Source organism: Drosophila rhopaloa, unplaced genomic scaffold (genome assembly GCF_018152115.1).
Source record: "Drosophila rhopaloa isolate 14029-0021.01 unplaced genomic scaffold, ASM1815211v1 contig_163, whole genome shotgun sequence".
NCBI lineage: Eukaryota > Metazoa > Arthropoda > Insecta > Diptera > Drosophilidae > Drosophila > Drosophila rhopaloa.
In genome coordinates, this window is record NW_025335043.1 from 5,721,115 (window position 1) to 5,744,550 (window position 23,436).

At 40.4% G+C, this 23,436-nt stretch overlaps 4 protein-coding genes across 9 annotated transcripts; 2 read left to right on the top strand and 2 right to left on the bottom strand.

The window, feature by feature from the left end:
• Positions 1–1,511: 1,511 nt before the first annotated feature.
• Positions 1,512–12,487, bottom strand: LOC108050454 (sodium-dependent phosphate transporter 1-A). The gene is made up of 7 exons (XM_017132150.1): positions 12,375–12,487; positions 6,828–6,880; positions 5,751–6,755; positions 4,811–5,407; positions 3,328–3,707; positions 2,743–3,245; positions 1,512–2,546 (listed from the first exon to the last, which is right to left on the bottom strand). Exons 3-7 carry the CDS (start codon positions 5,941–5,943, stop codon positions 2,204–2,206), a joined length of 2,016 nt encoding a protein of 671 aa, XP_016987639.1. The 5' UTR covers positions 5,944–6,755; positions 6,828–6,880; positions 12,375–12,487; the 3' UTR covers positions 1,512–2,203.
• A 640-nt stretch (positions 12,488–13,127) lies between these two features.
• LOC108050429 (ubiquitin fusion degradation protein 1 homolog) lies at positions 13,128–14,352 on the top strand. The gene is made up of 2 exons (XM_017132116.2): positions 13,128–13,387; positions 13,448–14,352. Exons 1-2 carry the CDS (start codon positions 13,261–13,263, stop codon positions 14,269–14,271), a joined length of 951 nt encoding a protein of 316 aa, XP_016987605.1. The 5' UTR covers positions 13,128–13,260; the 3' UTR covers positions 14,272–14,352.
• Positions 14,273–15,982, bottom strand: LOC108050430 (39S ribosomal protein L2, mitochondrial). The gene is made up of 2 exons (XM_017132117.2): positions 15,392–15,982; positions 14,273–14,753 (listed from the first exon to the last, which is right to left on the bottom strand). Exons 1-2 carry the CDS (start codon positions 15,861–15,863, stop codon positions 14,335–14,337), a joined length of 891 nt encoding a protein of 296 aa, XP_016987606.1. The 5' UTR covers positions 15,864–15,982; the 3' UTR covers positions 14,273–14,334.
• A 33-nt stretch (positions 15,983–16,015) lies between these two features.
• On the top strand, positions 16,016–23,434 carry LOC108050425 (dual specificity protein kinase splA). 6 transcript variants are annotated; one of them, XM_017132109.2, is made up of 10 exons: positions 17,983–18,191; positions 18,770–18,924; positions 18,991–19,537; positions 20,178–20,656; positions 20,989–21,086; positions 21,142–21,362; positions 21,452–21,636; positions 21,698–21,793; positions 22,071–22,158; positions 22,221–23,434. In XM_017132109.2, exons 1-10 carry the CDS (start codon positions 18,127–18,129, stop codon positions 22,549–22,551), a joined length of 2,265 nt encoding a protein of 754 aa, XP_016987598.2. In that variant the 5' UTR covers positions 17,983–18,126; the 3' UTR covers positions 22,552–23,434. The 6 variants fall into 6 exon arrangements, with proteins under 6 accessions (XP_016987599.1, XP_016987601.1, XP_016987598.2 ...); XM_017132110.2 differs by lacking the exon at positions 17,983–18,191 and adding an exon at positions 16,016–16,185 and having other exon boundaries at positions 18,770–19,537; XM_017132112.2 differs by lacking the exon at positions 17,983–18,191 and adding an exon at positions 16,773–16,915 and having other exon boundaries at positions 18,770–19,537.
• Positions 23,435–23,436: the final 2 nt, after the last annotated feature.

Consider the following 23,436-nt stretch of genomic DNA (forward strand, 5'->3'; position numbering starts at 1 on the left):
AAAATTATTCATATGATGCATTCTTAATACTCATAAAAAGTCCCAACTTCCTAACTTTAAAAACACCAAAGTTATGACATTTCCAATCGTTCAGTTATATGGCAGCTATAAGATATAGTCGGCCGATCCTTATGAAATTTGGTAGGTCGGATTGATTGGCCAAAGATAAAACCCATAGAAAATCCCAACTTTCTAACTTTACAAACACCAAAGTTATGGCATTTCCGATCAATCAGTTATATGGCGGCTATAGGATATAGTCGTCCGATCCTTATAAAATTCGGTAGGTCGGATTGATTAGCCAAAAATAAAACCCATAGAAAATCTCAACTTCCTAACTTTAAAAACACCAAAGTTATGGCTTTTCCGATCGTTCAGTTATATGGCAGCTATGTGATATAGGCGCCCGATCCGGCTCGTTCCGACTTATATACTACCTGCAATAGAAAGACAACTTTTGGGAAAGTTTCAAGCAGATAGCTTTAAAACTGAGGGACTAGTTTGCGTAGAAACGGACGGACGGACGGACAGACGGACGGACAGACGGACATGGCTAGATCGACTCTCCTGGTGATGCTGATCAAGAATATATATACTTTATTGGGTCGGAAATGTCTCCTTCACTGCGTTGCAAACTTTTGACTGAAATTATAATACCCTCTGCAAGGGTATAAAAATGAAACTCGCGCTTGTAGTGGGTAACGGTGGCCTTCTTCTTGGCGGATGCCGTGGTGGTGGCTGCAGTGGTGCTGGTGGTGGTGGCCGACGCTGCAGACGACGTTGTTGTAGCCGTGGTCGGATCAGCGGGGGTAGCAGGATCAGCGGGAGTAGCGGCAGGAGTGGGTGTAGCGGCAGCGGGGGGCGTAGCGGAAGAAGGGGGCGTTGCGGAAGCAGGGGGCGTTGCGGAAGCAGGTGGCGTGGCGGGACCGGTGCCAGCTCCCAAGGAAGTCGCAACGAGGGCCACCAAGCCAAGGAACAGAACTATTTGGGATCGCATCTTGGTTTATATCTTCAGATACTGTGACTGATGTGCTTCTTTATAGGCGAATCGGTGGAAAATATTTAAGAATTGTTTTTTGAAGCAAACAATATTGTGTGTGCATAGTCGCAATTTACCGTATGCCATCGAGAATTATTTAGAACTATGTTGTTAGTACAGCCAGCTTTTCATAGGCCTATAGTATACTCACTATAGTATACTCACTCAAAATAAATATTTAAATAAAGAGACTTTTAATTAGTGCAAACTATTTTTTTTGGAAATAAACTTATGGCTGACAAATAATAATGTTCATAAATGTTCTTTTTGAATCCTCGCCTTTCGCTTGTCAGCGAAGAGGACATTCCTTAGCCATCGCGGATATTAATCGTTCGTTAAAATATCAAAAAAATTTTAAAAAATTATCTTAAAAAAAAATTTTTTTTTAACCGTTAGTGTACGGAATCATGTTTTCACATTGTGCAACTGGGCAAAAATTAAAACCATCGTCGCGAATAAAAAGATCGTTGGGTGTCATAACTTTGTATTTATTTTTCGTATATCTACATAGTGAAATACTATACGAACTGGCTCTCAATGGAATGTAAATTTAAAACGGACTGGAGAGCCTCATAAGTTAGGTTTTAAAATAATTTGTAAACAAATTTCAATCCAATTGTACAGTGTCCAAAGGATCTTAAATATTGATTTTAACTGTTATAGTTCAAAATACAACAAAAATAAAACACAAATTTTAAAAATCGCAAATAAAAAGCATCGAATTTAAATTGGTCTTGACCATATCTTATAAACATTTTCTGTTGTACATAGTTTGTATTTTATTCAAGTGTTTTGCTCTGCTCTATTGAGTGGTGTAAAATATTTTAAGAGGGTTCGGATTTAGTCTACAAAAGAATTAAAAAAAAGTGCAATTCGGATATAAACATAAATTAAGGTGTATAAATATAAAATCAAATCACGACATGCTTGGCGTACACATATTAAATAATATTAATATCAGTTAGACTCAGAGACGTTCTATGAGCTAAAATACAATGCTTTAGTTAGGCGAGTAATTTAGTTAAGATTTTCTCACTTTTTCTTGAGTTACCATTTGCGTGTTTAATATTAAGTTTTGTGTTTTCCAACTTGTACAATTACGAAACATTATTTTGGTTTTGCAATTACAATTAATAATTGAATGGCATTCTGTGTAGCCCATTTCTAGGCCCCGCCCATATCGTCCACGGCAATGGCGCATAGCACGTACATCATTCCGGCGCTGAGGACAGCCGTAACCGGCACAGTCACAATCCAGGCGTAGGCAATGTTCCTGAACAGATGCCAATCGACACTGCCATCTTCCGTGGGTGCATCATTGTTCTGGCCATCCTTATTGATACCCGCCTGATCCTGATCCTTTGTCTGACTTCCCTTGCGACCCGCTGCACTGACATGTCCCACGAAAACCACAGATCCCACCTTGCAGTGAGTAGTCGAAATGGGCAAGCCAATTTTGCTGGCCAGCAGTACGGTGATGGCGGCTCCGACTTCAATGGTAAAGCCACTGCAGCAAAAAAAGATATATAAAATTAAATGAGAAATATTCGTTAATATTTAGCCTATCGTTTCTAATTATATATATTTAAGATACAATCAACCAAGTTTACAAAAAGGCTATTTAAGCTCAGCATAGTCTATCGATTTGTAAAACTATAAAATATGTCATATAGAATTTTAAAAGAAAAAGAAAAAAAACTCACGTCGATGAGGTGATTTTGGTGAGGTCATTGCCAATGGTCTCGATGACACGCCGTCCCCACAGCCAGAGACCCACGGAGATGCCGACCCCGCCGTAGATCAGAATATAGATGGGACTTTCCGCCTGCTGCATAACCGATCCCTCGCGATAGATCATGTAAAGGGCGATCAGTGGGCCGATGGCGTTGCTCACATCATTGCCGCCGTGCGCGAAACTCCCGAAGGTGGCTGTCAGGATCTGCAGGAACGAGAAGAGCATGGAGATTTCCTGAGTCTCCTCGGCGCCGCTGGTTCTTCGACCGCCCGCCGCCGACCGCTTTAGCTCGTCCTCCTGCTCGTTTAACTCCTCCTTGCTCTCGATCAACGGCACCTTGCTGGAATTGGGCGACAGTGTGGAACTGATCATCAAGTCGAGACTGCCGCCGCTCTCTACCACTTGGAGGTTGTTATTGGTTGCCTTGGTAGCTCCGGCTCCCGCATCTGTTCCGATAGCAGTAGTCTTGTGCTGGAAATGGAAAAGTTTGATTGTATTGAAATATGAACAGGTCTTTTACAATATCAATCCGTTGGCTAGAAATAAACTATACCTTTTGCTCCTCCTTGGGCGACTGCATCCGTTTGAAGCACTCCTGCAACTTGCGTCCATTTTGCTGCTGCTGTTGTTGTTGCTGCTGCTGCTCGTCGATAAAATTAAGGCTGGTGATGGTCAGATCGGTGTTGTCCAGGCTAGCCTTGCCCAGCAGGTCCTCGGCCTTCTTGATCAGCTGCGGATCGATCTTGTACTCCTCGCCGGGTGCGTTGTTGTTCTTGGCCGCCAGTCCAAAGGGGGCCAACTTAAAAGTCCTGGGCGAGTTGTCGCTCAGGGAGACCAGCTCGGTGATCTCCGCGATAGCGGGCAATGGCTTTCCTTCGCTGACCAGCGACAAAGGGCGGCGCTGCTTCTTAGGACTACCCGACGGCGAGGATTCTGGAAGAACATTTGTGGACAATGTATCAACATTGCTGTTGTTTGTTTGTTTCAAAACAACAAGCTTCCAATTTGGACCTTCTAAAAGTCACAAACTGCTTATTTGGCGTTGTTTAAATATTTATTTTGAGTGAGTGAATTATACTATAAGCTGGCGACCATCTTTGTATTAACAACCTAGTTCTAAATAATTTTTGATGACATATGGTGAGGCTCTTAAACAAACAATACTAAACATCTTCTACCGATTTGCCTATAAATACCCTGGCTTCAGCCAGAAGTTATAAACCAAGATGCGATCACAAATAGCTCTGTTCCTTGGCTTGGTGGCCCTCGTTGCGTCTGCCTTGGGAGCCACGCCCCCTGCTGCCACGGCCCCTGCTGCCACGCCCCCTGCTGCCACGCCCCCTGCTGCCGCCACACCCCCTGCTGCCGCTACGCCACCCGCATCCACGGCTACAACAACGTCGGCAACGGCCACCACCACCACTGCAGCCACCACCACGGCATCCACCAAGAAAAAGGCCATCGTTATCAAACACAAGAACACCATCAAGAGGCCAAAGGAGGTCGTTAAGGTTCACCACAAGCGGAGAGGTGAGGGTAAGGGTTCCAAGCGCAAAAGAGGATCCCGCCGAGGATAAAGTAGATGCCTTCAGACCCAAAGGCTTTTGGTAAATGACTCTTAAGCATACATTTAACTTTGTTATTTTAATTGTACATTAATTTGTATTACATTCGCATATTAAAGAAAGTCATTTTCCAAAAATTAGATGTTTTATGAAAATGTTTTAGAGAATCAAACCACACCACAATTATTTACAGTTGTCCCACTTTGAAAATGGATTTCTGTTTAAAAAGTTATGGAAATGCAGTTTTCGGACACTTCTCCAAAGGCCATCGAAAAGGCCTATGACTCCTATTGTTCTTTAGTGTCCCGTTTTTTCTTCTTGGGTGTATTGACAATGACCTAATGATTTAGGTTATTTAAACAACGACAATCTATTCAATGTCCTACATTATAAACAATTAAAGGTTCTGTTTAAAATGGAGTATTTTGAGTATAAATACAAACAAATAAACTTTTAATCTAATTAACTCACCCACAGAGTCCTCGAAGTTAAACTTGACAGGATTCTCGGCCCGCAATCGTTTGGCAATCTTCCGGCGCTGCAGAGGCACCACCACCAGCTGCGTGAGTAGGGCCACCAGCAGCGACAGACCAAAACTGGCGCTCAGGGCTATCCAAGTGGGGATGTTGTCCATGTAGAGCAGCTTGGGTCCATCCAGCACCACGCTGATCACATTGATGAAGAACGTCACGCCGTAGAAAATTGGCAGCGAACGGAATCCCGCCTTGAGCGGCTCCTGGGCGCGTAGGATAAAGCGGCGAATGGCCAGAAATAGGAGGATGCTCACAACTCCGCTAAGCACCGGCGAGATGAACCAGGATCCCACAATGGTGCCCAGGGTGGTCCATTTCAGGCCCTGGGCGCCGCGTGCCACCAACGAGAATCCAATGGTGGAGCCCACAATGCTGTGCGTTCCCGAGATGGGTAGCTTCAAAAAGGTGGCCACGAGCAGCCACACGGCACTACTGGCCAAAGCAGACACGCAGCCCAGCATCAGCACGTCCTCGGAGCCCTCGTACAGTCCCACTTCCAGGATCCCCTTGCGCATGGTGTCCGACACCTTGTATCCTGCAAGATTTACAAATAAAATATTACTAAATATATTTCCATAATACCTAAAATATGGAAATCATTTACACAAGGGGGGTTTAGATTATGTTAGAATATTGGTATACTCAGATAATTACATATTTATAATCAAATAAAAGTTCCAGCCTCAATTCAGTAATTTAGTTATTTCACATTTTCTATGGCTAGCTATATGCAATTGTATATATAGGCGTTTTAATCCAATTATTATATTTACTATTAAAATGGTTTTATGAATTCGGTAAGCTTTATAATTGTTAAATGTAAATATTTGACCAAAAACTAACAATTAAGTCGTTAAAAATATTATTTAATTACTTACCAATCAAAACGGCTCCCGATATTTCGCAGATGGTGGCCAAAATGCATGCCTGCCGGATGGTGAGAACTCCAGAGCCCACACTGGTGCCAAAAGAATTGGCCACGTCGTTGGCGCCTATGCCAAAGGCCAGGATAAAGGCGATCAGGAATCCGAGGACTACCATCCATAGTAATTCCGGCGAAAAACTCTCCATGTTGCCGACAATGTGGTTCGGTGTTAAATGTAATTCAAAACTCTTCGGTGCAAACCACTAAACTCTCTCAACTCTGACTAAATACTGATTACTCTTCTCGCTCCTCGAAAAATGAACTCAAAAACTGTATGATGCGGTGCGAATTTAACTGGGTGGATGACTTGAATTGTGCAAAACAATCTTTGAGAACTTATAAAATACAAGACTACGTAACAAATGAGGGTCGAAACAAAAATCCAAATTGGTTAATAAGTGAGAAATTCTTTTCAAATATTCTCTAAACAGCCATATTTGCGCTTAAACTTCATTGTCGTTATTTTCATAATGAAAATTGGGGAACAACTCGCCGCTTGGAACTGCGAAAGTGCGATACTTAGGTGACTAATTACCCTGAAATGTTACCTTTCTGATAAAACCCTTCGGTTTGGAGCCTCTCTTCAAAGCTGAGGATCAGCTATGCCTTAAATTAAGCAATAAATAAATCAAATCCTACAAATAACCCTGGACAAAACAACGAAAAGAAACGAACAATATTCCAATTATCCTTCTCCTTGGCTGACAAATTCCTGCTGTCGACGGAATTCGATGCTCAATGTTGGGAAGTATTCACAGGTATTCACACATTAATACCACTTGTATTCGTTTAACTCCTGGATGACTCCTTAAGCAATTGTTGTGTTTACGTTTTGAGATTAAACGATAGTTGTTGATGTTGTGGATATAGTGTTGTTTGTGTTGGTTGTTGTTATTAATTAATTATAATAAGTTTCTTGTTATGTTGAAAAGGAGTTAAGAAGTGTCGAGTTGGTAAACTGAAAATATAATATATATAAAATCTCCTATCAGAAAGTGTTTGTGCTTGTTTAAATATGAAGGTCTTTTACCTGACGTTTGGGGTAGCAAAGTTGTTTCAACCATAGAGAATTATTCACCATGTCTGAAAAAAAATTAAACATATTTTAAAATTATTTTTTATTTAACATTCTAAGCACCTAAAACGTTTTGAGCCAAATTCAGCTAAAAGCCTATTTTAATAGCACCTACAACTAAATTTCAAACTGGTTAGATCAGCATGAAATCGATTCTCTAAAGTTTTTAATATATAAAATCACTGGATTTTAAGATTACAATGTTTATCCAAAGCCATAGTTTATTAAAACAAAACAAGTAGTGAATTGGATTTTATTAGCCATACGAAAGGGAAACGCACTTTAGGTTTCCATTTGATTTGCATGTGCTCATCATTTTTTAGCTACTTTAAACCGGTAACAAGCGGAAAACAACCATTCAATGAGTTTTCCAATTGAAATTGAATTGTTTGATATGTGGACTTGTTTTTAGTGTTTCATTTGTATATTTCCAGATCCAGCCGGACCCACGCGGTTGTATCTTTTGGGAGTGCGCGGTGTTGCGACAATTTAAATGAAAATTCGCAATTGAAATTGTAATTGCCGCTCGGCGTTATTGTTATTATTGTCCAGATTGTTGTCATCAGTGTAAATGCATCTAACAATAGGTTTTCATTGTTTACAATGAAGATCAATGACTGATCAATAACTAAAAAAAAAGATCAATACGTATTTTCTTAACACAGTACACAGCTTCTAAACAAAATTGTTTAATTTTCTTAAAAATAGTATGTTTTTTTTTTGTTTCGGTGTGTAAACGTGCATTACCCATCGGTTTATTCACCCTACTTTAATATTCGGAAGTGTAGAAAATATACAATAAGCCATATGTAATTTTTATTAACCATTTGATCGTCAATGTACAAAATACATTATTAAGCGTTTAATTACCATCACCAAAAAGGTAGAGAAAAAACAAACCAAAATAACATTTCTTCTTCGCACTTTTTGCAAACACCCAGACATATTTGACCAACGCAAATAGAAAAACCTCAAGAAAACCCGCACACAAACAAGTGGAAGACGAATGACGATAAGAGGTCGGTGGGTGGTGGGTGGCTGTGGGGTTAGAGGTCAGGGGGTTGAGAAAAGTAACCAGGACAAATGGCTGACGCCGCGGCATAGCAAGGTCGCAGCGTCACAACGCTTTGTGCCGCGCTTGGTCGCGAAATTTCCATATTTGCGTGCTTTGTCATCGGTGGGTGGTGTACGCTTTTCACGCTCTTCACCCTTTCCACCCACCGGGTGCACGTTTCCTATTCTCACAATGAAAATGGGAAGGAAACAATCATAGGTTCGTGGTAATCGCTTCCAATTCGGTAGCGTATTTTGAACTTTTGAACTATAAATACGCAAACACGCAATTGTGCATAGTTTTTGAGCCACTGCATATGCAAATAAATGTTTGTTTATTCCGAAATGAATCAGATCTATTGATATAAATAACATAGAATAGCAATAGAGATTTATGGCTATTCAAAAAGTAATAAAATGCACGCAAAGAAGTACGACCATTTTCTTTTATTTTCTGTTTTTAAGAAATAATGTTTTTATAATACGTAATCAAAGTATTTATCCCAAAGTATTTAAAAAATTATAGCAAAAATATATTTGTAAGTCTTTGGAATACCTTTCATAGCAAAAGTCTAATATCTAAAAGTATTACCTAGCGATTACTAAAAAGATTTTATATGTGTGCTTTAAGGCACCACCTGTAAAAGGTCCTGTTCCTTTTAATGACCGATGGCGATAAATCAATTCACGCACATTGTAGACTGCAAAATTACAGTTATTGCCTGGCAGGTGGGCAGTTTGTAATTGGAATGGACCGTTAAGGCCAAGCAGATCGACGGTGAGAGGGCAGTGGGTGGTTGGGAGGCGGGCAATCAATGTGCACGAAGTGGCTTCAGGTATTGCCATTGCATGACAAGTAAATGGAATTAAAATGGATTGAATGGCAAGTGCAAAATAACAACAGATGACATAGGCCCAGGTACACTGCAAAACATCTTGAAAACTTGAAAAGATTCTTACCTAACATCTTTACATATGCCAAAGAGATCTCATGAAGTTTGAAATCACTTATAAAGGCCTATTAACTTGAAAACGGAATGTCCGAAGGACTTTTATTTTTATTAGGCATGAAATAAACAAGATGTTCAATTATAATGTTTTTTGTATTTTTCACCTCGTAAGTTTTTTTTTTGTGTGTACAGTGTACCTGCAGCGTCACTAGAAACCTTGACATTGCCGCCTACCAACTGCAACTGCAATTGCAACTGTCGGTGCAAACAGTAAACTGCATTTAATATTGATTTAATTTGCCGCACTGTCCCAAGGACGCATCAGGTTAAAAAATGATGGAAAGGGCGGCGAATTATAGAGGCCTGCAACCTCTTTTTCCTGCACGCTCACCCAGCTAACACAATTCCCACTTGTTGTTTTGCCGAGGTGGTGGGCTCACTTTTGGGGTGGTTGTTGCCACAAGTTCAAGGTCGCGCTGCCGCCACAAAATTCAGGGTAACTTGTTTTAAATTAACACTGCCTCATCCAATGGCAATCAAACTGTACCCACATCAGAAGCCCTTTCCCATTCCAATCAGTAATCTTCGGCTCAGCCCAATCCAATTGGAAACGCTCTCAGGTGTGAAAGGGATGCACACAAATAATTAACAAATACCTGCAACAAGCAGCAGCAACAACAACATAAGAGAGAAGGTCGTTGAGCAATTCAGTGAACAAAATTCAAAGAGTGCAAACACAGACCAGAAATATTTCTCCAATTACAAAAGCTACTATTACTATTAGAGCCTATCAAAGAATATAGATTTATTAGAGTAATAAATTTAATCTATCCCAAAAAATTTTAAAATTAATTAATCATTCTTGATTAATCATCAGCATTAAAAGCATTCGCCATTTTACTAATTTTAATAGCTGTTGTATTAAAAAAGCTTTCCAAATTACCAATAAATCTTATTTAAATAAATTCATTATTTTGAAAATACTTGAAATCTTAAATAACAAATGAATTAAATATAAGGAATTCCAACTTTCGAGTGACTGTACAAACCTAAGTAAACAAAATATGCGGGCCTCGTGTGGCGAATTTAACCTATTGCTGAAAATGGTATCTTTTTCATTCTTTCTTTTCTCCGTTCTTAGAATTCACAAAAAGAGATTAAACTTCAAACCTTTTTTGTTTTTGGGTTTTTTTCCATCACATCCGAAAATGGAATCACGATTTTGTCGGGTGATATTTAAAACGTGTGCACAAAAAGAAAAAAACAAAAGGCCCCATTGAATTTCTTGTGTTTATGTTCGTACTTATGTGTGTATGTACATATGTGTGTATGTACATATGTACATAAATGTGTATTGAAAAACCATTCAAAACATTTTGGGCACTTGGCAACGGGCAATGTGGGATAGAATTTTTAATAACTTCTATAGTTCGCACAAATTTTAAACAAAATCTTTTTTGTACATTTTGGACTTGGTAAAGTTTACGAAAAAAATACAAATCTATATAGAGTAGCACTCAATTTAATAAAGATTTTCACTATATCCTCATCAAACCTCTATATTGTACAAATAAAAGAAAAATAATTTTTTCTTTTAATTTCATTTAAATTATGTTGGGGATAAATTGATAATTAATCATTTTTAAATGCGACTTGCTGTTAAATTCTCTTACAAAAAATCAAATCCGGATCTATTACTCTAACTGTACTTGCGAGTTTTAAAAGCACTTGTGCAATGACTACCGAACCGCAAGTTGCATTTGGGAGAGCACTGAATCGGTCTAATTCGCATACACACTTCCCATCCGGCGGCTAGAGCGTACTCGCTTTGACCTTGCGGGGTTGCTGCCACCCACCACCCATTCTCAAACCAACTCATTCATGACTCGGTCCAATAAGTATGCTCATAATATCATTATAGTGAAGAAAATATTGAAAATTTCTTTGTTTGACGTAAGCACAAAGAATTGATGTTCCGAAAAGCCAAATATAAACATATTTTTGGGAAATTGTGCACCATGCGTATACAGATTTTGTCGTTGCGCTATTTTAAAGTTTAAATGCTTTCCGGGAGCTGCCCTATTCCGTTGAATATTTGCATGTTAAATTTAGTTCCCAGACGCAAAAACTGTACACAAAAAGATACCGAAGTTTCGCTTCTCCCCTCAATATTTTCGGCTTCACAGTGGAACTCACCTGCACAACTTGCGAATTACTTATTTGTATCTGGTAAATTGAACAAGGTTAGATCAAAGAAATTTGGCAATTTATACAATAGCTTATTAGCAATAGCTTATTAAAATTTCACAATGCCAATAATGTAATTTGGCTTTGTAGATAAGCTATGTTCATCAAAAGATGTTCATCTACTTGCGGAAATCACTTCTGCCCTTTTGCCATAATCTTAGGAACTGTAAAGATTAAAATTCCTAATTCAGATGATTTTGATGCCCATGTATCTCAAATCTCAAAAAATCTATTGAAATGTAATTTTTAATGAATACGAAAAGTTTCGGAGCAAAGAAAGTTAAATTTTAATTTAGTTTATTTAATATATGACCACTTTTGAATATAAAATTAAGCCTTTAGTTAGGCTACATATGTAGGTAATTTGTAGCAAGACAAGGAGTACCGGAAGAACGACTATTCTTTTAAAATGTATTAGGAAAAATTAGGAAAGTGCGAAGATTTGAATAAAATAGCAGATATAAAACGACTGGTAAATTTCACAATAGAGAGGAGCATTTCGCGAAAGGATGAAAATGACAAAGACGTGGGGGGCGTTCGATAATGAATCATTTTAGCGGTGTTGTTGTGGGGAAATGAGATATAAGGAGAGAAAGTGGGGGAAGCGGGAGCGTCTGGAAGCTGCCAGAAGAGAGGAGAGAGCGTGAGAATGCGCAGGGAAGTTGTGTTTCGTCCAACAGTCGCACCTTGTGCAGTTGTTGTTGCTTTTTGGTGGTGCTGCAGCTGCGAAGCAACAAAAACAACCACAACAGAAACTTGAAAACAGCTGCATGTGAATTCTGTGGCTCTCAAACTGTTTTTGCAAAATATCGGCAAGTAACTGTACTCTAGCCTATGAGAAAAACAATACTTTTTTTTTGAGAATATGTACTTTCAAATTGAAACACACAAAATATTTTTTTTTCGTTTTGCCGCCCCAGTTTTCACCTCTCTCAATCGATAGCCCATTTTATTGATTTTTCTACTCAAACATTTTGCATTTGTTGCTTGTTTAGATTAAGCTTATTTTTTTTGTGGGAAAAAATATGGGCGAAAATCTATCACATACACACACACATAGACGAGCACACCTACGCGAAAAACACGCGGCGCCAGTCAGACTACAAGGATACACAAGGATATATCCTGCCAACACTCACACAATCACGCGCACTGAAAAGCTCGCCAGAAACTATTCCAATGGGAAATCTTTAGATGACAACCATTTTAGGGAATATAGAGCAGTTTGGTAACCTCCTTTAAGGATACTCACTTGATCAGCAGCACTTTTTCAAATCAATAACTCGACTATTGAATATATTTAAGCGGGACGAAGTCGCGCGCAACCACCGGCTTGCTTGGTGAAAGTGTGACCGCAGGTGTGGCCAGTCAAATATGCCAATTTTTTTTTGAAAAATATGCTGTAGATGGAAAAAAATACCACATATACCAAAGGCAGTTAAAGCTAATCTTGTGGACCCATGTAGTGGAATAAATCTTTTATATAAAACCATTGTGAATATATTTTATAAAACCTCACTTCACTAAAGCCTTTTTATGAAACTAAAAATGTAAGACTACAAAAGTTTTTATCTGCTCTGCTTAAATTTTTTTACCTTCATTAAATTGATTAAATCTTTTTTTTGATGATTAAAAATGTAATTTGTGAAACCATCTACAAATTTTGAAATAGGGATAGTGATTAATCGATAATGCATTTTATTATATAAATATACTTTTGAAGCAGAAGTATTTTTTTTGCCCGCCAATATTTTCGTGTCGTTTTAAATAATTGAAGGTCCGGCAGCACTGTTTTCACCTAACCAAAAATGGTCTGCTCAACAGTTAAATATGCCTTTGCCCACTATTTACAAAAGGTTTTATAAGTCCCAAGCTGATTTTTATCGAAGAAGTTTCGTGAGAAGAAAAATTTGGCGGGAAACTTAATTTGAACGCTGCGAGTGTTGCCAGTTGTTTGCAGATCGAAAGTAAGACCGTTGTTCGTAGGCTTTTGCGAATCGGTAGTTTGGTCACACTGCTGCAGTCGTGACATTACAGAAACAAAAAACAAAAAAAAACAAAATTAGAACCCTCGTAAAGGGGGAAAAAAGTAGTGCAAAATACATAGGGACAGCCAGTTAGGGCAAGGCACACACAGAATGTTCCATTTCAGCGGCTTCAACATGATGTTCCCAGAGGGACGCAGTTTCCATGCCACCTACAAGTGCTTCTCCGTATCCATGTTGCCCGGAAACGAGCGATCGGACGTAGAGAAGGGCGGAAAAAGTGAGTTTTCCTTGCTTTATAGACCTCTCTAAACCCTTAGTAACCCCTTCTAAAACCCAGTTATCATGCCTCCCTCCGCATTGGACACGCTCACCCGTCTAAATGTGGAGTATCCCATGCTCTTCAAACTCACCAACGGCAAGAAATCCAGATCCTCCCACGCCGGCGTCCTTGAATTCGTGGCCGACGAGGGCAAATGCTATCTGCCCTACTGGATGATGGACAACCTGCTGCTGGAGGAGGGCGACATCCTCAATATCGAAAGTGTCTCCCTGCCGGTGGCCACGTTCTCAAAGTTCCAGCCGCACAGCACCGACTTCCTGGACATCACCAATCCCAAGGCGGTGCTGGAGAATGCCCTGCGAAACTTTGCCTGCCTCACTAAGGGCGATGTCATAGCCATCAAGTACAACAAGAAGGTCTATGAACTGTGCGTTCTGGAGACGAAACCCGGCAATGCCGTCAGCATCATAGAGTGCGACATGAATGTGGAGTTTGAGGCACCGGTGGGCTACAAGGATCATTCGGAAACGCAGGCTTCCGGCTCAGGACAGCAGGGTACGGCGGGATCTGCAGGCGGGGAAGCCTCCGGAGGCGCCAGCGCCGTACTCGAGGAGGTGGTTGAGACCTTTAAGGGTTCTGGAGTCCGTTTAGATGGCAAAAAGAAGAAGGAGAGCCAAATGGATACACCGGTCCTCAAGAAAGTCCTTGCGCGCGGCGTGCCCGACTACGATTTCCAGTTTGGTCTCATCCGCTTCGACCGCAACATTCGACCCATCAGCGATAGGGGCAACGAAGATGATGCCGCAGCTGGCAATGCGGATGGTTCCGATGGGGAGAGCTTCCACGGCACCGGATTCTCCATGAAGAAAACGCGCAAATAGCTCTAGCTGTAGTTCTAGTTCTAGTTGTATAATGTGTGACACATAGAAATTAAAGCAAGATCCTTACAGGGGCAGCGTCAACTTGATAGCTTCCTCTTTGGGTGGCGCCGGTGGCGATATTGTGGTCATGGGCGGCAGGCGACGTATCTTACGGCCGTGCTTGCCCTCCTTGCGCTTCCACAGACCAGAACGCGGACGATTGCCCATCTCCCGCATCCTCTGTGCACTGCCCACGTGCTCCTTGTTGTGGTCCGGGTTGGAGAGGCGACCCACAGTGGCCATGCAGGTGCGCTGGAAGGCGAACTCCCGCTTGGAGGGCAGCTGAACCACCACCTTGTCGTCGAACTTGCGTAGGATGGTGCCAAAGGTGCCGGCGGCATGGATCAGGTGGCACATCTGGCCGGGATTCTTCTCCAGGCAGTGGATACGGGTGCCCACGGGTAGGGCGCCCAAGGGATAGGCATCTCCTTCGTTGGGTCGCACTAGGGATTATAGGGAAAAAATTGATTGGCTTAAACGATTGCCATATACAACTTATACAAGATAAGAAATTGTCCAAATGGGCAGTTTAAGGTCATAGAGGTTGGATTAGTTTCATAAGTTGGTCTAACTGAAAAAAGATTTTTTATTTACACTGAGGTTAAGGCACCCGGTTTTTAAAGCATTCTTTCCGATTCTTGAAAATGCGCGAATATTCTGCGCAAATTTCTTCGAAATCAAACAAATTTTAAAATTATCCCAATTGTTTCTTTGGCAATATATCGGAATATATATGTCCGATCAGCGATATTTTCAAACTTTTCCTGCGTTCATATATAAAAAGGCCAACACGAAAGTGTCAAAATATTAGCTTTATAACTGAACGGTATAGAAATATGGAAGCATTGCTATATATTTACTTCATAAGGTCAAAAATATTGTTTGAAACTAAGTAAAATCTTTTAAACTCTTCGTAACAAGTTTAAAAAATATACAAAATTTATAGGATTACGATGAATTAGTCAAAAATCTTTTCCGAATACAAAAGAAAAAATACTTTTTTATTCTCTTGATCATAAAATGATGTATGTGGATAGATAGCATGTAGGTAGATATCGTGACAACCAGTAAGCGAACTCACCAGGAATCCTAGGAATCAGTCGTGAAGTCTTGAGAATATCACCCGCCTTCATGTTCTCGGTGGCTAGGATGTACTTGAGCTCATCTCCGACGGCCACCAGGGCAACATTCGCAGTGCGGCAGCCGTCACGGAGCACTTCGAGCACCAGCTCCTCCTGGGCTCCCTCCGTTGGACCATCCCGCAACCATTTTACCCACCGATACTGCTGCTTGATGCCACCGCCGATGCCCTTGGCTACCAGGCGACCGGAGACGGGATCTCTGCCCGCCAAATGAGTGATCTTCAGCGGCTCTACCGTGTATTCCTCCGGAAAGTGCACAATTCGACGGAATTGCTGACCAGCGCCAGGTTTTGGTTTCTCCACCACTTTGGTTTTGCCGCGCAGCTGCTGCAGTGCAACCCCTGCTGCCGGCATCCTTGACGGCATTTGCAGGGTCAATGTTGTGTTCATCAGTCGCGTCAGGCTTTGCATTTTTCCAGGTTTAATTAAGAAATCACACAAAAAGAATTTTTCCAACTGTTACAAAATCGAAATGCGGCTGAAAACAGCTGATGTGCAGAGTGGCCAGACCTAGGACTGGCCATACCTGGCTTTGGATGACGGCGTTGCCACCACTCGAACTGATCTCTTCTTCTTCTCCTTCACCGCGCTGAAGCAATAAGAATCGGGAAAACCGCATTAAAATCGCTGAAAAAGTGCACAAATCGGCTTTTAATTATTGCCCAACTACTAGTGTTACGTTTGTATCAAGAGATTTAACAAATTCCAACAGCCAAAGGTTTTTTCCAAGAAGGTACGCAAAAAAATAAAAATAAACAAGGCGAACAAAAAATAATATACACACACAAACACGCAGCGAAAAACGTGTTGTGTGCAAAAAAAAAAACTGAAAAGAAAAAACAACAAAAACAGTTCGAGTTTGATAACCAACGGCGAAAATATAAACAGCGAAAGAGAGGGCGAGAATTAGTAGTAATAAAAAATCAATAGCAGAGTGAGCTGAAAATCAACCAGCTAAATGGCATATAAATAAATATTAAGTTTTTATTTTGGAACACGCTCACACAACGCACACATACACAGTGGTATGGGTGGCCTCAAGTGTGTGTACATATTTTGATGTTAGGTGGGAAAAAAGCGGGCGGCAAGTTTACGCAATCGCCGAGCGAAAACCAAAGAGCAGAAAAGCAAAGCTATACGTTGTGAAAAGTGTGCTTTTTGTGTGTTTACAAAGAGACAAACAAGACATCCGTCGTCTGTATGTATGCGCAGGTGGAGTCGGTTGTCGGTTGCTAGCTGAAAAATCAACGAGCGGCATTTTTTACGCATTTCCAATACGCCAGTTTGTATGTGTGTGTGTGTCTGTGTGTATTTTGGTGTTTTTATTTATTTATTGTGCTTCTCTTTCGCTGCCTTCCATCGTTTTGCCGTTACGAGTGACCCAACACACATGCACACACGCATATATGTACTCGCCAAATCTATATGTAGCCGTGTGTGTGCGTGTGTTTATTTATATGGCCGTATGTATGGGCGTTTGTTTGCCTTTTGTTGTTCTCGTTAATTTTATTTTGGTTTCGTTTTGCATGTTTATGCATGCAAGCTCGATCGATTGATGGGGAGCCATGTGGGGCCATCCAGTGCGAGAGTTCTCAATCCGTCCGTGTTTGTGAGTTCCAGTGCATCTTTGTGTTGGTGCCAAGTGGAGCCAAAGAAGTCGGAGAGTGGACCAGTGTTGCCAACGTTAGCTTATAACTGCATACAAAAAAGTCGCCTTATTTACCCTCTTCCCCCTTTTCACCACAAAATAACTCAAGATACAGATCGTTCTGCGAAAAGTTTCGGTTGCCATGGGAGTACCACTTTTCCCCCAAATCCCTGCGAGTAAGATGAACTTGTGGAGAATTCCAATGTAAGCCAATTGTTGCAGACGTGCATAATAAAATTTTGCAAAATATTGTTGACCGGCTTACACTTCAAACAGTTTTTCTTAATTAAAAAAAAGTCAGTTTCCAAACATTCGAAACTCTTTATAATAATAAAAATGTATAAGAACAAATGGCAGCAAATATAATTTTTTTGTACGGTTTAATGCACCTTTTGATATTTAATTATTTCTGATGTCATAAAGTTTACCAAGATTTGGTAAATTTTTCATCTCTTTTTTAGTGTCACATGGATATTATCCTTTTCAATGCTTTTTTTTTGCATTAACTAAATTATTTGTTATAAGTGGGCATGTATTCGCCTGTTGGCAACACTGGCCGCAAGCTCAGTTTGGAGAGATGGGGATACTGATACCGATGTGTGTATGGTGGAGTTGGAGAGAGGAGATTTTTCCATTCCATTCTGCCCGGGAAAGCGAAAAAGAGCGCAAGCGTGAGCCTTTGCAGTTGCCGCTCACTCGCTTGTTCCCCTATGCATAGATGTATGTGTGTTTACTCACGTAGTGTCCGCCGCGTAGTAGTAGTAGTTGTGTTATTATTATTATTATTGTTGTTGCTTCAATCGGCGCTTGTTTTTGTTGCCGACCAAGGTATGTACAAAGGTGTGATTGTGTATGTGCGGCTACGGTAGCAAAACAGAGTAAAGCAAAAACCGAAACAGCAACGATGCGAGCGTGTGTGTATATTTGGAAAATAATTTGTGGCTGACGAAAAGAAGAAACCTTGGGGCCAAAACGTAAAGAGAGCGAAAAGCGCGTGAAAAGCTATGAAAAAAAGGGAAAAAATTAATGCACCCAGTGTACAAACAGTGTGCGAATAAAATTAATAAGTTCTTAATGTGCAAAGTCAATAGGTAAAAACAAAAAGCTGGAGAACCATACAAACCGTTGCATTCAAAAAATTAATGTACATATGTATGTAAATATGTAGATACCAAAAAAAAAATTTAAGGTGCTTCATATCAAGCAACTTTATTAATCAAGCGCAATGGTTAGTGTTAAACAATTTAAGTGTCAATAAAAGGTGCATCAATTTATAAATAAAATACACGTTTATAATATGAACACTTAATTAATTCAATAATTGTTAACACTAAAAAAATTATTTCCGGTAAACATATTGATAAACACAATATAAGTTAATACATTTTTTTGCTCACAAAAATTATACATATGTATGTGTGTATGTATGCATGGTTGTAAGAACAATTTATATATGTGTACATATTTTCGGTAAAGAGATTACTCAACAAAAATTGTAAAACAATAATAAAATATTGAAATTACTTTAAAAGTAGTCTCTTCAACAGATAAGAAATCTTATATTTTTTTGCACTGATAATATCAATTAAATATAAATCATTTACATAATCAAAAATTCACCCATGAAAAACTTTACTCAACTAAATACATTATTTTTACAATTTCGCAGGCAAACACCAGCACTAAGCGAGCATAGGACAAGTGGGATTTACCTTTCAATGGCCGCCACTACAACAACAACAACCACAACACTAGCAACAACCACCGGCAATAGCACCACCACCAACAACAACAACAACAGCAGCAGCAACAACGGCCACAATAGTAACAGCAATAACAATATTGTGACCGTACACGCCGTACTGAACAACCCACCCACCAACATTGCAGGTGGTGCAGCCGACGCCGCCACCGTTGCGATTGCCAAGGACATGTTGCAGCTGCATCATGGCGCAGCAGCAGCAGCAACAGCGGCGCTGAATAACAACAATAATAGCAACAGCAACAACAACAATAGCAGCAGCGCGGGAAGCAACAACAACAGCGGCGCCGATCAGCTGTCCAACAACAGCAACAATTCAGCAAACCACCCACCTGCCCCTAGTAGCACTACCACCTCCTCCTCCTCCACCAACAGCAGCACCACCACCTCCTCCGCCAACGCCTCAGCAACATCCTCGCCGCCATATGGAGAGCTCCGTTTCAACCAGGAGGTATTGCCCATCACGGACGCCGTGACGGTCATCGGACGCAACTCCTCCACATCGCTGGTCCACTTCAACGTGGCCGAGAATAACCTGGTGTCGCGCAAACATTTCCAGGTGCTCTACGACGTGGAGCTTCGCGCCTTTTTTGTCCAGTGCCTCAGCAAGAACGGCATCTTTGTGGATGATTTCCTGCAGCGCCGCAACGTGGATCCACTTCGTCTGCCGCAACGGTAAGAGGAGCTCATAAATCGTAGAGGGAACAAAACTGCGAATCTTTTAATTCTTTTGCATTATTTTATTGGAACAGTTCATTATATTAAAAAAAAATATATCTTAAAAAAAAAACATCAAATTTGGTTAGACATCTTTTTATGAAGTATTTAGTTGTTTATTTCTAATAGCAAACTAGAGATGCATACAAAAGTATGTGTATAGATAAGTAACTCATATTTATTCATGAACTTTTCAACTCAACATGCCCAATAACAAATCCTTATAAGAAAGTTTCAGAAATGTATACTTTAATAATAGTGCAGTTTAGTAAGCAAAAACAAGTCTATAGCGACATTTTATTATCTTTTAATTAATTGGATAAATTATTCCACACGTCTTCCATATATTAAATCATAAAATTCTACTTAAGCTATTATGAAAAGATGTGAAAATAGATAACAGTCATAGGCTAAGTGTCGTAACAAGTAAGTAAGTAACAAATAGTAAGTAACAAATGGATAGATACCCCGTAATTTAAAATGGCAGTTTGAAAATTATATGTTTTAATTTTCCAAATCGAAAGTCCATGGAAATAGAAAAATCAAAGTTATGAAATAACACCAGTATATCTAATCAATTGTTTCCTTTCATTTGCAGCTGTTATTTCCGCTTTCCAAGCACGGAGATTCGCATCGAGTTCGAAAGTTATGTGCCCGACACTCAATCGGATGCAGCTGCCGGCCACTCGCCATCGTTGGTCGTAAGCGGTGGTGCGTTGGGTGGTGGTGGAGCCCACGTTATTATCACTCCGCCGCCGAGGGACGAAATTCACCAGCAGCAGTTGCATCAACAACAGCAGCAGCTGCAGCAACACCCGCACCACCAGCCACCGCACCACCTGCCGCTGCAACAGCAACAGCAACCGGCGCACCACCCACTCCCGCACACTCCACACCACCCGCTCCACCACACAACTCTGCACCAGCAGCAACAGCGCAGTGGGAACATTGTTGTGGCCCCTCCAGCCGGTACAGCTGCCCACCTAATCGCCGCCGGAGACGGACCCGGCATCTATTCTCCGCTTAAGATATCCATACCCAAGAAGGAGCAGAAGAGCCCCTACCTGTCACCAACTGGCAAGTGGAATTTAATCCTTTTTACACATTTAAAGAGATAACAGGGCAAAAATTGATGCGTTTTTAAAATCTTTAATGTCAACTTGATTAATAGGGATATTGAATCAATGAAAATATTGAATAAGTGATATGTAACTACATAGGACTAAATTAATTGGTTAATCTAACAATGATTCATTTTTCCAAAAGCCATATCTGTTTATCAATAGATAATTAAAGACAAAATTTAAAGTATTGTATATGTCAGCAACATAATCATATATTTTTAAATTGGTGCCTTATAAGTAATTAGTCTTCTACTTTTAATAAAGCATTAATGATTGCATTTGCAGGTACAATAAGCGCTGCCAACAGTTGTCCGGCTAGTCCACGTCAGGGTTTCATTCAGAACCAGCCCAACAATTACAACAACTATAGTAACAACAATACAGTAAGTACATAATTTTAAACTTATAGGCATACTAATAAGTAATTTGCATTTGCAGCAGGATCTGTTCCAGACTCCCTCCACAGCCAGCTACAATCACAACGAGAAGCCGCCGTACAGCTACGCCCAGCTTATCGTCCAGGCCATATCTGCCGCACCGGACAAGCAGCTAACGCTCTCGGGCATTTATTCGTTTATAGTCAAGCACTACCCGTACTACCGCAAGGAGACGAACAAGGGCTGGCAGAATTCCATACGTCATAATCTCAGTTTGAATAGGTATGAAGAATTATATTTGTACAAGGTTCTTGCACTTTTATTGTAATATTTCCCAAAATCGTTGCTCATTCTCCCACTTATTGTTGCAGGTATTTCATCAAGGTGGCCCGCTCCCAGGACGAGCCCGGCAAGGGTTCCTTCTGGCGCATTGATCCGGACAGCGGCGCCAAGCTGATCGACCACAGCTACAAGAAGCGCCGCCAGCGGAGCAGCCAGGGCTTCCGTCCGCCATACGGGATGCCCCGATCGGCGCCCGTCTCGCCCAGTCACATGGGTAAGTAGTGGTCTAAAGTCTCTTCGTGGTATCCTGTTAAATTCTTTTTGATTCGCTTTAGATAACTCGCGCGAGAGCTCACCGCTGCAGGACATTGTGCTGCAATCTGCTCCCGGATCGCCGGGAATGTCGCTGGAACAGCGCGCAGCTGATGCCGGTAAGAGGCTTCTTTATTATTCACCAAAATCAATCTCATTCTTGTTAAAGCCAAGCGAGAAAAAGCTATTAAGACTAATGTTTTATAAAGCACTTCGATAACAATTAATTATTGAAGTATATTTATCGGCATTACATTCATAATGCATTTCAGCTCTTGGTAAATAATAAATCCAGACTATATTTTAAGTCAAATCGCTAACTTGTGATTAAATAATTGTAATTAAATTAAATAATTTCACCAGGTTTTTAATCTTTATAATTTATTTATTTTGCAGAAATCATCTACAACTCTCAAAATGCACACCAGCAACAGCAGCACCAACAGCAGCAGCAGACACTGTCAAGCAATTCCAATCAGTACAGGTAAGCAGAAAGTGAACTTTTTATTCCGAGGCAAACTGTTTACTATTTATTTGCTTTTTCAGCAGCGGCAGTCCGTACTATGTAACCAATCAAAACTCCGGGGTGGCAGTACCTCAGACGCACGTTGAGGGAAGCGCCGCGAGCGGAGGCGGCGGTGTTGGAGCTTTGATTGCTGTGAAGAGGAATCATGTGATGAGCGGTGGGACAGCGCATTCGCTGCATCAGCAGCAAGTGATGGCACAACAGCAGCAGCAGCAGCATTCAGAGATTATCTATGAGGAGGTGCCGACCGACTATAGTGGTCACATCGAGGCCAGCGAGGAGGAGTGCGTAACCACTGCCACCGATGCCACCGTGTCCAAGCGACCCAAGTACGTGTCCGAGGTACTCTGATGCGTGCGGATCCAGAAGCACCGGCAGAACAAGGGCAAATAGTAGGCCCACGGGTGGAAACGATTAGAAAGCAAAACAAAAAGTATCTCCATCTTGTATATTGAATTTGCCAATCATAAACCTACCTTTACCACAAAAACAAATCAAAACATAAAGCGAACTCAAACACAACATATGGATAAAAAGCGCACGCAAAGCAAAGCAAACGAAAGCAAATTGTATAAATTGATATGGAACATTTTACAAATAGCAACTGTAAGATTGTGTTTTGAAATGTTGGCCATACAACCGTTCAACGGCGGCAACTACATACACACTTTTCGAAATTCGAAAACCGATTCGAAGTTACGACTTAATCCCTTAGATCTGACGAATTCAATATGCTCGATGACGCTACTCTCTAAGTAATATAATACATTTTAAGTTTAAAGCGAGGTAAAGCAGCAAACAAAGCAAAATTATATAGATATATGCGATTGATTATTGTAATGATTGATGATTATGATGTTTAAGATGTTATAGCTATGTGACCGAAGTGTGCGAGAAGCGTGAGAAAAATTGGGGAAAAATCAAGTAACAAGCAACCAACCACACAAGTAACAAACAAACAAACAGGCGAATGAATAATATTACCTATCTACATACCTTTACCTATATCGATTTAAATATAAAAAATATATATATATCTATATATATAAATATATACAAAACATAAAAATACAAACAAAAACAAAAATGATGAAAATTAATAAGTAATATCTACAAATTTACGGATACAATAACAATATATAAAGATTGAAATGATAGCACATTATTTCTTATTAATGAAGAAAATCCCATTTAAGTGTTTGGACAAATTGTGTATTAAAAAAAATCAAATGTATA